The sequence below is a fragment of the Benincasa hispida genome, chromosome 8 (genome assembly GCF_009727055.1).
Source record: "Benincasa hispida cultivar B227 chromosome 8, ASM972705v1, whole genome shotgun sequence".
Taxonomy (NCBI): domain Eukaryota; kingdom Viridiplantae; phylum Streptophyta; class Magnoliopsida; order Cucurbitales; family Cucurbitaceae; genus Benincasa; species Benincasa hispida.
Genome location: NC_052356.1, coordinates 19,569,341 through 19,582,720, shown reverse-complemented (window position 1 = coordinate 19,582,720; position 13,380 = coordinate 19,569,341). Strand labels below are relative to the sequence as shown.

Sequence of the window (13,380 nt, the reverse complement as noted above, 5' to 3'; positions counted from 1 at the left end):
TAATGTTTTTTTCATAGTTTTTGTTGTAGATCCATTTGCTCATAATATTTTGTTTTTTTCATAGTTTTTGTTGCCGGATAACGGAGAAAAGAGAGACCATTATCACTTTAGAGGAAAAAAGTAAAACCATTATTAAATTTGTGAGTTTATTATTTATTTATTACTAGTTTTTTTTATATTTAGTAGATCTACCATGTTAATTTTTTAGTAGTTGTTGAATTCAATAATATTTACATATTGATGTTAGTAGTTCTTTCTCTATTAGTGTTAATCTTAGTAGTTGTTATTAGTGTTAATCTTATTTATATTATGTTATACCAACATGTTAATCTTATGTATATTTTGTTTGTTTTTGTTTGTACTTAAGTATAGGTTATTGTTATGTTTAAAAAGTTGATGTTTATGCTTTAATATTTTTAGTTTAATACAAAATTATTATGATTTTTTGAAATATATTTATTATGATATTTGATTTTTTTAGTATTAACTTTGAAAATATAGTTTAAAATAATTTGAAAAAGTTTAATTGTTGTTATGTTTAAAATTATTATAAAAAAATTAATTTATTGTTATGTTTAAAAAGTTGATGTTCATAAACCTTAAAAAGTTGATGTTTATAATTTAAAAAGTTTAATATTTTTAGTTTAATACAAAATTATTGTGATTTTTTTAATATACTTCTTATAATATTTTATTTATTTTTTTGTATTAAATTTATTGTTATGTTTAAAAATAGTATTAAAAAGTTTACCTTATTGTGATTTTTTAAATATATTTCTTATATTTCTTATATATATTTCTTATTGTGATTTTTATTGTGGTTTGTTTTTGTTTAAGTTTGATAATTAATAGAACAATTAGTAATGTATTGTTTGTCTTTTTTTTAGAAGATGACGGACAAATGCTTGGATTTATGTTGTTTACCATGATATTGATAGAATTAACTATGACCAACCATCCAGTGGGAGTTTTAGTATAAATGTGAACAGTGGAATTGTATTTGAACAATTCATTGAAATGGTTGAGATACCTAGAACCATCAGGATCAATAAGATTTATGTCATTCCCTATTCCGAATGCACAAGCTATGGACTTGATGTTCTCAATCGCGATGTCACTGTCGAATTTAGTGCATTTGTTTGTGAATGTAAATAGGATGGGGTTGGATATAAACTTGAATGCACTATTTAGTCAGTTTGGAGATCCAACTGAATGTATTGATCCTGATCCGGAGTCAATTGCATCGCCATGTGATAATGAAGATATGGCGGTTAATAACCAACATAGAGATTTTAGAACTGAAACGGACGATGAATTTGAAGAGTTGGATTTCGATGGTTGTGAACATAAGTTACCTTCAGATACATTCAATGATTTGAATATGAATGTAAGGATAGTATTCGAGAACATGACTCAACTGTAGCCTCTGTGGACGTTGACAATACTCAGTTGTATAAAGGGATGATTTGTCAAGACAAAGAAATGCTACAACACGCAGTCAAATGTTTTGCTATAAAATGTCACGCATCATACGAGGTTGTGGAATCAACATCGACGATTTGGACAATTCAGTGTAAGAAGTGGAAGGAAGGTTGCAAGTGGAGACTTCGTGCAATAAAGAAAAAATCGTATGGCTTGTTCGAGATCACTACGTACGATGAGCAGCATAAATGTTTTTATTCAGAATAGAGTCAAAGTCACGTGCAATTGGATTCATCAATAATTGCACTAGAGTTATGTGATGTCGTAAGAGAAAAACCATCTATCAGCGTGGCACAAATGCAGTCCGACATCAAATCAAAGTTTGGATATCATGTTCCTTACCATAGGGTATAGGAGGGCAAAAGAAAAGCATTGGTTAAAGTGTTCGGTGATTGGGATGAGTGTTCGGTGTATGACAAATATCGTTACTAAGACGGGATCCAGATAGTTAGGGATTGAGAAATAAATATTTTTTTATTATATATTCAATTTTTTTTTATTGTAATCTATAAAGTTGTACATTATTCTTTTAATTGAGAAATAAATACTTTTTTTTATCATATATATTTAATTAAGTGTAGATACTTTTATTGTATATTAAATTTTTTTTATTATAATTTATAAAGTTGTATATTATTCTTTTAATTAAGTTATACATTATTTAATTGAGAAATAAATAATTTTTTTATCATGTATATTTAATTAAGTTAATTAAGTTGTACATTATTCTTCTAATTGAGAAATAAATATTTTTTTTATTTCAGATCATGACTTTAAACCCAGGACCTGTTGATCCCGATGTTTTGTACGACCAATCCATTCATCGATCATCTGTTGTATGACGAGATCGAACTACTGGAGAAATATCTTGCAGGCGTCGAGAGGTAGTTCTCCGGCGCACTATCCCACCCCACCCTCGAATACTACTGCTACTCCGCACATCTGGATTTTATGGGGTTGCGGGATTTATTCAGTTGGACTGACATCTGATCACAGCCTTGGTCGAAAGATAGAGGCCTGAGACGCATACATTTTCATATGTCTGTTGGAGAGTGCACTATTCACTCTACAAGACATAGAAGTGTTGTTGGGGTTATCGGTTGACGGTGGCCGGATCAACTGAAGTGATGTACGATTGACTGGTCACTAAAGTTTGTCAACTGTAACTCGGTGTGACTCCACCTGCCGATAAAATAAAGATCGAAGGTTAAGTTTGATATGGTTAGGAACATATAATTCTGTGAGCTCGTAGATGATGTAGAGGAGGAAACTGTCATAAGATATGTGGTGAGCAATATGTACTACAAATGATGGGTGGAAGTCTGTTTTTCGACAAATCAAGTCATTTTGTTTACTTGATTGTTTCTGCCACTATTAGCTAACGTTCTATGATGCGGGGCGGTATTCGGGGGTGAAGCATGTTTAGAATGGTGTATAGAAAACTATGCAAAGCAACAAGACGTGAGGTTTGTGAGATAAGCTGGGCCTCCATACTTTTGCAACTATGGGCTTGGGAAGCGATTTCCAACAATGGTTCCACAATTACATCATGTCAATGACGCTCAGAGACAAATTGTGTGACTAGGACAGCCACACACGTAGTCAGCTAGCAACAGATACATGTTGATCTCTTCAACCTGATCAGGTACATTAAACACTTAACCAAAATTAAATATTTTATACATATTTTTATGTATTTGTTTTAATGTTCTCCATATAATATTTTTTGTTTCAGGTTATTGGGAGTCATACAAAATTATTATGCATACTTTACCAATTTCTATACGAATGGTCAAAACATATGGCGGACGATAAGTCTTCATTAATTTTCACATTGGTGAGTGGCATCTTCCTAACAAGGTGTCGTCCACTCATATGTTTTCACATTGGTGAGTGAGATCGTCCTGACAGGTTGATGAGACAATTCGGTTTTCAGCAGGATGTCCCATCCTTGTAATACTGAACCCCTAAATGATGACTCAAGGACTGTAAGATTGGTCTGAAAATTACACATTTGGTAGTGCGATGGCAGCAAGGTTTATTGCAGTGGGGGTTTCTATTGAACAGTTTGACAGGGGTGTCATTCAAGATACATTCATTGGTATAATAATATCACAAGGCGCTACGTCACTCGTACGGGAGCAGCTATGGGTCATCTAGTAAATAATGAATATTATCTAATTATTTTTAATTTAAATTTATTTTAAATATTATCTAATTGTTTTATAATTCACAGAGATCGAACAATAGTAGACTCCGTAATGTTGTGAACAATCCGAATCAGGTTCTTGCTATATGTAGTGACAACCAAAGCTATATGGAAGAGATACATTATATGTACGATATACCTATTGTACCTCCACCAGCTCCTAGATGTAGAGGACCTATTTGGGAAGATGATGAGTTTGATGAGGTTGCCCATAATATAGAAGAGTTGCCCCATGTGTTGCCCATAATGTAGAAAAGTTACCCATGTGATGCAGACGTAGAGTCAAACTGATTATGTTAGTCCGATGATGATGCCAACATTTGGTTCAGTACATTATGACTCAAAGGCTAGTCCTTCGTTTTCATATGAACATGGTCGGAGTCGTGGAGAGCATAATGAATATTTATATTATGAAGCGCCTGTAGAGGTACCAAAGCAACATCGAGAAGAATCAGAGCAATCTCACATTTGAAGTCGACGATGACAACCAGCTCGAAATCGACAACGTCCACCTTGTGGGACACATTGATTTTTGTAATTATTTTTATATAAATGAGATATTTTAATTTACATTTTTTTATTTTTATGAGATATTTTTTTAATTTGTTCTTTTTAGAGTTAAGTTAAATAAAATAATAAAATATAAAATATTTTTGGAAATTTTTTTATAAAATAGAAAATTAAAAAAAATAATGAATGTCAAATCTTCAAAATTCGACCTAGTAGGTCGAATTTTGAAGACTCAACACATTATATAAATGAAAAATTAAACAAAAAAAAAAAGGTCGAATGTTGCATATTAAAAAAAAAAACCATATTTTTATAAATAGTTTCAAAACAACAATATTTTTATAAATAGTTTTTAAAACAATAATATTATTTTAATTTTCTCCTATAAAATTGTAAAAATATCATTAAAAATGTCAACATAGGGGTGTAATCGTAACGATCATATATGAGTAGTCTCTGCAATTTCTTCCAAATTTTAAAAATAAAAATAATGAATAAACAATAAAATAATAATAATAATAACAAACCGTCTCTTTCATTCTCCCGCTCGCCAAACCCTCAGTGCCTCGAAGCCTCCGTAACTTCCTCTCGAATCCTCTCTGCAACTTCTTCCATCTCAGGTATTTTCTCTCCTCTCTTCTCTTTCCTTTTTCTTCATCTTCTTTTCTTTTCCTCCTGCTTCCATTTTTCCTTTCTTTCCTTTCTGTTTCAACCCATTTCTCAGAATCTGCAAAACAGAACCCCCATCGTCACCCTTTTCGAGATAGGGCAACTTTAATCTTTTCTTCTAATGGAGGTCTCTCCTCCCTTTAAAACTCGCATACCCACTTCTTAAAACTTTGATTTTCTCTGCTGACATTGTGGTGAACAATATATAAAGCGATCCCTAGTGGGGCCTTTTTACACCTGCAAAAAGATATTGGTGTATACCCCTGATTTTCTTTTTTATTACTTTAATGATTCTTGCATGAATGTTCTATGTATCCTGATTGTTTCTGTTCCCCTCTATGTGGGATTTCTTGCAAACCTTTTTACTGGAGAACTCGATCTTATAAAGACTTTTTTCTTCTGGGACTGCAGTTTGTTCTCATGATGTTTACTGGAGATAATTTGCATCTGATTTTTTTCCCATTGTGCCTAATTAGTTTAAATAATAATTAGCATCTTCTTTTGGCACTTGTTGGACCTTGAAACCAAGGAACTTTTAGTGAATGATTATTGAATTTATGTTCTGCTTCTGTGGCACAAGATTACTGCTCTCTAACATTGTAAATGTGATCTTGTTTCATTTTCAATTGTTATTGAAATTTCTTAAAGGGGCAGGCGTTGGGAGTGTGAAGGGCTCTTTTGGTGCTAATTTTTACGTTAATTGTCAAATGTTATGCTATTCGTTTGATAGTCCATGCCCTTCAAGCTATAATCTAACAATAGAATACGATCAATCTGCATTGATACTTCTTAGCAACCAAGGTTTTCCATTTTATTTTCTCTACTTACCTAATAGCTATCTAGGGCTGTTTTGAAATAGTCTAGCATAAGATTGTGGTTGTCTACCAGCGTGGGAAATTTTGAAAGACAAATCTAAAACAGGTTACTAATAGCATTGAATTATTATATGGTTTGGAGTGATGGTAAGAAGCTACTAATATGGATATAATTAGGGTAACTTAAGCCCTTGGGACACCTTGTGTAAGAATGAGAAGTATTTTTACCCCATTGTTTGATGTGTGTGTTACTAGGTCAAAAGTGGATTTGAATTAAAAAAATATTTGATAGCATTTTTTGAAGTCCGCTTACACAAACAGTGCTTTTCAAGTGCTTCTAAAAGTGCTCATAAAACAATTACTCCACCTAAAAGACATTCCAAATTCACACCGTTAAGACTATTAGAGATATTATTTGGATATTAGGAGAGCATATATTTCAATAGTAGAGAGTTGGTAAGTTATGAGAATTTATCAGCAATTGGGTAGTTATGGGAACTTTTAGTAAGGTATGCCCTTTTTTACTTTTCTTTTTGGAGAACAGTAAGGGATAGGGTAGGAATTTGGACCGTGGACCTTTAAAGAAGTTACTGGTGCCTTAACCATTGAGCTATGCTCATGTCCTTGTTTTTTTTTAATAAATAATCGTGTAGGAAAAAGTCGATAGAGGCCAACATAAATAGTAAAGACCTGGAGAGAATGAATTCAAACCATGGTGGTGTCATACCTAGGATACACAAGGGAGGAAATGGATGACTGCTCAACTCTTTCCAGTTGTAGGGATGATTCTTTTGCTGACTAGCTTGAGATAAATAAGAGGATGTTTTAAGGATAAGGAGAACTCTTGGGTGGAGGTTTGAACCTTGGTTAGGTTCAATACCTCCTTTCCAATCTCCATTACCAAGGCATTCTGGGGTGGTCCTATTCTTTTGAATCCGCTTTTTCTTTTTAGTTGTGTAGTTTGTTTGTTTTAAAACAAAACACTGGAAACAATATTCATATCAAATGCACGTAGACAATAAGCTATTAATCAATCTATGAAGCCTTTATTCTCTAGAGAGAGATCAGTGATAGCAGGTAATTTTCTCCGCGTAAAGTTAATGAAAACAATACTTGTATTTCAATTATTCTAGATGTATTTGGTATTAAATGCTAATCGCTATGTTTATTTTCCTGTGTCGATATCATTTCCAGGTTAATCGTTCTCCTGGACTATTGTGGCTCTATGGGTAAAGGACGTGTTCGTGGCATGAAGTTAGGACCGACCTCCACCATAGTGTTCAAGTCTACACCACGTCAATTTACGGAGATTGAGATTCATAATGAGGCCAATATGGAAGATTACCAAAATGTAGATGCTAGACTTTCGATATTAGAATTGAAAATGGCCAATATGATTTCAATCTTGGAACAAAATGGTTTCATGCAATCCAATAATCCGACTGCTGCACATACAAATGGTGATTTGCCATACTGTATCTACAAGAATCCTGGACGTGTTTGTAGCATGAGATTACAACCTACATCGACTCAAGTGTTCAGATCTATCTCACATCGGAATATCCGTAACGAGGCTCGTATGGATCAAAATGTAGATACTAGACTTTCAATATTAGAGGCTCAAATGACCAAAGTAGTTGCAATTTTACGACGAAATGGTCTCATGCAAGGCAACATGTGAGCAAGACCAACCACAAACCTTTCAAGAAAGGTACGACTCATTTTATGTTTTATAGTCTTGTTCTTTCCTAACTTAAGTTAATCATTATTATCATGATTATTTATTGTTAGAAACAGGGAGTTAACACACTAATGATGCTCAAGTTCGTGAAGTCAACTCAGCATCTTTCATAATTTTTAGTTGTTTGTAATGGCGAAAAGGATTTGATTTCCTAACTTTAGAGTTAAATATTGTTATTGTGTTTGTTTTTCTTTTTTTGGATGATATCAAGTATGTATTAGAGTATGCTTCTATTTTCAACCCTTTTTTGTGTTGAAACCTCATTGATGGTAGTATTAGTGTGCACATGTATGTATAGATTTGCATTTACAAAATTCCTTGTGCTTTTAATGTTTCGATAATATTAAAAAAAAAAGGTTGATAGGAGGATGGCTTATGCTTCAATTTTAGTTCATGTATTTTGAATAAAATTTTAAAATATCACTCGGTGTATTAATTGCGTCCGAAGTTGTTAGTAGTATTTATCCAATTTTGAAGGAAAAAAATTAAACTAAATTTAAGATTTATAGTGATTATGGTTCTAAGTCTTTTGAGATTTATCTTTAGAACAATATCTACTTTAATATACACTAAAATTAAAACTAGAATGTTATTCTTTAGAAATGACTATTGATACTTCTTTAAAATTGACGATATGGATTTTATCCATAAAAGTATATATATATGTATATCTTTTTTTTCCCTCTGAAAACATAGGTTCATATTCACCAAGACTTCACATCTCCCACAATGAAATTGACAAACAATGATTGTCACTTTTTTTTTTTTTACTGTCTTTTCAATCTTTGATATACAACGAAGTTAAAATGAGAAGTGTACTATTTAGAAATGGCTAATGTTCTTATTTAAAGTTATGAAAAATTGACTAAAAAATTACCAAAAAATTTCCATAACACAATAATATGTTGGAGAGGTTTTTTATTATTATTATTATTTTTTATAACTGAGGACAAGGTTCATATTCATCAAAACTTAACATCCCAAAATTGAAATTGATAAATGATGATCGTCACTCAATTTTTTCACCACATGCTTTCGATTTTTGTTGGTATTGACGGCTTCTATTTAGGGATTATCTTGAAATTTGGCCTCACTTTTCAATCTGCTCGATTTTTTGCTTTCTCTTATGTCATCATCTAGTGAATTTACCACTTTAACCTTTCCTCTTTTTTTTCTTTTCCTTTCTTTCTTTTGCAAAAAAAAAAATTTGTTCCCGTTTTTTCTACTTTTCTTCTTCTTTTTTTCTGGTGATTTTTTCTATTTATGACGTCCTTTGTATTTCCAGCAATTTTCCTTTTTTCTTTTCCGACAATTTATGTTTATATCGCTTTTTTTTCTTCGTTTTTCTAGAGAGATTTTATTCTTATCCTCTTTTCTTCAATTGCCCTCCTTTTTTGGTGATTTATTCTATTTATGTCGACATCTTCTTTTTCTCGAATCAAAGATGTAAGTTGGAACGTGAATCAAAATGAGAGGAAGAAGCGAGAGTGAAAATTCAAATGAAGGGAAAAAACCTACAAATTTGATGAGGAAGAAACGAGAGAAAGAATTCAAAATAAGAGGAATAAAACAAGGAAAAATGGAGAGTGCATCGTGAATTCGGGAACGAGAGGAAAAAACGAGAAATCTGGATTGTGTTTGACCACGCGTGCGTGTTGGGGTTAAAACAATGTTTTCACACATTACTGATGTAAGTAGAAAGATAAATTTCGAGTGTTTTTCAAAGTAAGATAATAAAAACCATCTATACAAAATTTGCTTCAATTATATGTTTTCACAGACGACTGATGTAAGTAGAGAACCACACGTTGTGATATTTTGGTTAACGTTAGCATTTTAAACTTTGTTTAACCATGCCAAGACGACATGTCGACGTATGTGACGACAAATGGAACCATAGGCATTTTAACCCCACAGGATGGAGTGAAGAACTGAAAAATAAAAATCAAGAAGAAGACAGATTGTGGAGAAGGAGAACCAGAAACCCATTCCACCATAGAAATTCTCTCTCTATAACTTCCCCTGAACTCCAACCTTCTTCAATCATCACCTCCCAATTTCTCCGCCTCATGTTCACCACCACCCCCGTCCATGGCCGGCACATCCACTTCCTTCTCCCGCCATCTCATCAAATCCACCGTCTCCGACCTCGCCAGAACAATCCGCACTGCCGCCCCCTTTCATCGCGTTCCTTTCGCTACCAAGACTCCCAATAACCCCCTTTCCTCTTCCGACGACCTCGCTCAAGGCCCCTCTTGCATATTCGTCGGCCCCATCGAGACCGCCACTCAAGAAACCCTCGAATCTCTCTACCTTCAGGTTCTGGATTACTCTGCCGCCTTGCGCTCTCTGTATCTCTCTCTTTCTCTTCTCCCTCTTTGACCTGTGTTCTTCTTCTGCTCTTTGTTTTAGGCTAGGGATGCGTATTACAGTGGCCAACCGCTGATCCTCGATGATATGTTCGATAGAGTCGAGGTAAGCTCGCGATGGGAAAACAAATTCTTCACGACTCCTGTTTCTTTTCTTACTTTGTTCTTACTTTTTAATAAATATTTGTTTGAATCAGTTGAAACTGAGGTGGTATGGTTCAAAATCTGTGGTCAAATATCCTCGTTGCAGTCTTAGACGGCAATCCACATATTCAGATGCTGAGGTGATTCTTCTTCTCATTTCTGTCTTTCTTTCTGCTAGGGTTCTGGCAATTTCGTTCTTATGGTTCAGCTGTTTAGGAATGTAACCCTATAAATGAGGTCTTTGATCGTTTTGATTCTAAGCACAGACACACTTGCTGATACATACAATAACATACCAATTTTCTAAAAAGAAATTAGGATATGGATACGTTGGGATACTTTTTAAAAGAAAAAATCTAGGTTAATGTGAATAATCGAGTGAGTTATTTTTTGAGTGACTTGGTAGGAATTCAGGAGTGAAGATTAATATTACATGATTCTATGATTTGGTTTTTTATTTTTCTCTTTTAATTTTGGGTTCGGTAGTGAGCTTTTTAACTAGGTTACTTACTTTGAGAAAAGGCCGGGCATTCCCTATATTTTAAAAAAATAATAATAATAAACAGATATGCAAAATCCCGTATCAGATATGTATCTGAGAAGTATTATTGTTACTGGATATATATCCGATATTGCCGTGCATGAAGTATCTGGGTTGTATAATTTTGATTTCATATAAATATTCAATGTTGTTTTTGCTTCATTTGAATATTCAATGACATGCATGTAGGGCAGGAAGATCTATCACAGGTTCTGGCATTAGCAGGCATATGGTTGGTGTTTCTGGCACTTGGCTGTTCAGCATGTCTTGTTCCTTTAATCTGCACGGCTGACTTAGTTTTCAAGGATCCACTCAGTTTAGGACTTTCCTATAACAGCCATGGATCTGCATTTGAATTTCTTTCTGCTATAAATGCCATCCTCTTCATGGCATTTGGGTCTCTGATTGGCTACCCAATTGCTACAGCTTCTGGTAAAAAATGGTTGCTTGTTGATTTTGCAATTCAATATATACACTGAAGAATGTCTTAATACAAGTCTAACGGATATTAATGTGGTACTCTTATGCCTCTCATATTCAAGATTATGCTTGCTTATTTCAGACTATTTACTGCCTTTTGGCTATTGCTGCAGTGGGAGTACTTCAGGGCTTATGGAGAAATGATTTGGTGGCACTAAAAGGAGCCTGCCCAAATTGTGGAGAAGAAGTATGTTAATCTATCAATAACTTATACCGGCACTATTGTTTCGAATGACTTGTGAAACGTTCTTTTATGTTTTTCTCCCCCGCATTACCATAATTTATGGATGAATACTAGTTTCTTTCCAGTATAATCCTATGTCAAAGGGAAAAGAATCTGTTCAACATATTTTTACATGTTTAAATTACTCCATCTTTTAGGTGTTTGCATTTGTAAGATCAGATCGTGCCAATGGCTCTCCTCATAGATCAGACTGTCATGTATGTGAATGTTTGTTGGAATTCCGGATCAAGTTTGAGGTAACTTACTTGGCTTTTGTTTAATACCAAGCCGAATTATTAGTTGAAGAAACTCCAATCAACTAATACTTCATTTTTCCTAACTAATACGAGCTGAAAATGATCATCATGCAATTATCCGATGAGCATTTTTCTGATTAGTATCCCCTTCCTCCTTAAATTTCTATCATATACATGATTCATATGTCCTGCAAATGAAGCTCATATGATACGAACTACTATCCTAATCTGTTTCCGTTTTCCCTACCTCCAAGTTAGTGGCTTGACCTGTCTTTTAAGTTCATGAAGGAAACTCTTCTGAACAGAAAGACGCATTAATCTGGGGTTGGTATTGTGCAGAAATTGAGTTCAAGACTTGGTCGACAATGGGTTTACGGGCGTATCTACCTTGTAAGGGGTAAAAGCCGGCACCAAAGATTGCTGTAGGATCTCAACTCTCAACTGTAAGAGCAACTTGTCTATATGTAGTGACATGACTCTTTTCCAGTCTTCATCTTGCTTGCAATGTAACAGTGTAATAATATGCAATGAGGTCTTGTAGCTGTACCATTTTAGACATATAGTGCCAGCTAGATGATTAAAAGTTAAGTTAGCTGCTGCCAGTAGTTGATAATGTTTCAACATCTTCATCCCATGGGGTTTGCAACTTGCATTTTCCATTTGTAATGTGTGTCTTGCTCCCCCAGCCAAGAACTGACCAATCAGCTTGATAGTATACTTGTGGGAAATTCTAGAAAATTTATAATGTTCTCATCTAGATTGATTGTTTATAGTCACATTATGTGAAATATGGCCAATTATTTAGGGTTTTAGGAATAATGTTGTTTAAGAAGTAACTTCTAAAGTAGAGTGGTTTTGAAGGTAATGACAAAATAATGTAATTTTGGCCAAGTGGCATATTCTTACTGCAGCGAATGTGAGTTTGATTCCAATAATTTTGTCACTTGGCTAAAATTATCTATTTTGTTATTAATTTAAAAAACAACTCCATTTTAGAAATGGTTTTTTTATAAGCTGTACTATACCTAAAGCTAAGTCCCCATCATCAAAGCTTTCAAATGGCTATGTTTTATGCCAATATTCCTATTTTTTATTTTTATTTTTTTGGTTTATCATTTATTGATTCTTCTTTTCCTTTTTTTCAAAGAAAGAACTGGATGTGCTTGTAAATTGTTCCATTTTTGTTCTTTCTAACCTTTGAAGAAAATGATGTATTGATGTGTAAGTTGAGAAACAAATTTTAAAATAATACTTCTATTTTTGTTTTGGAAACTGGAAATAAAAAACATGAGTCAAGAATATTATCAGACTATGCTTCATAATTTTTCATGGTTTCTTTTTATAGGGAAATGTTGATTACTTGTGATAGAATGCTTGCACCCCCTTGCTAAGACTAATTTCAATGTCAATTGAGTTTACATCCAAAACTAAGGTAGTCCTTTTTTATTTATTAAATTAAGTTGGGGTCTGTTTGGATCAAAATTATTTCAAAAAATTTATTTTTATTTAAACACTTTGATAAAACTAATTAAAATACATTTGAAAAGTAAAATAACTTTTCAAAATGATTTATTTTCTAAATTAAATACTTACGAGATGTATTTCAAATATTTAACTTAAATTAACAAATGGATTTAGTATCTATGGTTATATTATTAGAACAAGAGGTGATTTATTTACTTCAATACAGCTTATTTATCTTTCAAGCACCCATCTAAAAATTCCGATGGACAGATGTAAAATAATTTACATCACTTGGTAACTTGAACTACAGTGGTTTTTTTATTACATATTTGGAATGGAGGATATGAACCACAGATCTCTTGGCCTTCCATGTATATGGATGTTAGTTGAATTAAGTTTTTGTTAGCTGAAGTACTATCTATCAAGATCAAGATTGTTCATTTTAAAAGTAGAAAATTAACTTCCATTTAATAATC

General features: G+C 33.2%; 1 protein-coding gene and 1 long non-coding RNA gene across 2 annotated transcripts; both read left to right on the top strand.

Annotated features, from left to right (window-relative positions):
• The first annotated feature begins 4,670 nt into the window (after positions 1-4,670).
• LOC120082939 lies at positions 4,671-7,740 on the top strand. Its single transcript, XR_005483334.1, has 2 exons — positions 4,671-4,821; positions 6,880-7,740. It is a non-coding gene; the product is annotated as an uncharacterized LOC120082939 (long non-coding RNA).
• A 1,595-nt stretch (positions 7,741-9,335) lies between these two features.
• Positions 9,336-12,216, top strand: LOC120082938 (PGR5-like protein 1A, chloroplastic). Its single transcript, XM_039038374.1, has 7 exons — positions 9,336-9,745; positions 9,839-9,901; positions 9,993-10,079; positions 10,675-10,912; positions 11,074-11,147; positions 11,342-11,440; positions 11,780-12,216. Exons 1-7 carry the CDS (start codon positions 9,518-9,520, stop codon positions 11,864-11,866), a joined length of 876 nt encoding a protein of 291 aa, XP_038894302.1. The 5' UTR covers positions 9,336-9,517; the 3' UTR covers positions 11,867-12,216.
• The last annotated feature ends 1,164 nt before the right edge of the window (positions 12,217-13,380 follow it).

What these genes read in the sequence shown, in the direction of transcription:
- LOC120082938 (XM_039038374.1), top strand. Translation starts at nt 9,518, where the DNA reads ATGGCCGGCACATCCACTTCCTTCTCCCGCCATCTCATCAAATCCACC. An exon ending in GCCCAAATTGTGGAGAAGAA is followed by an intron (nt 11,148 to 11,341) that starts GTATGTTAATCT and finishes TCCATCTTTTAG; the next exon opens with GTGTTTGCATTTGTAAGATC. An exon ending in AATTCCGGATCAAGTTTGAG is followed by an intron (nt 11,441 to 11,779) that starts GTAACTTACTTG and finishes GGTATTGTGCAG; the next exon opens with AAATTGAGTTCAAGACTTGG.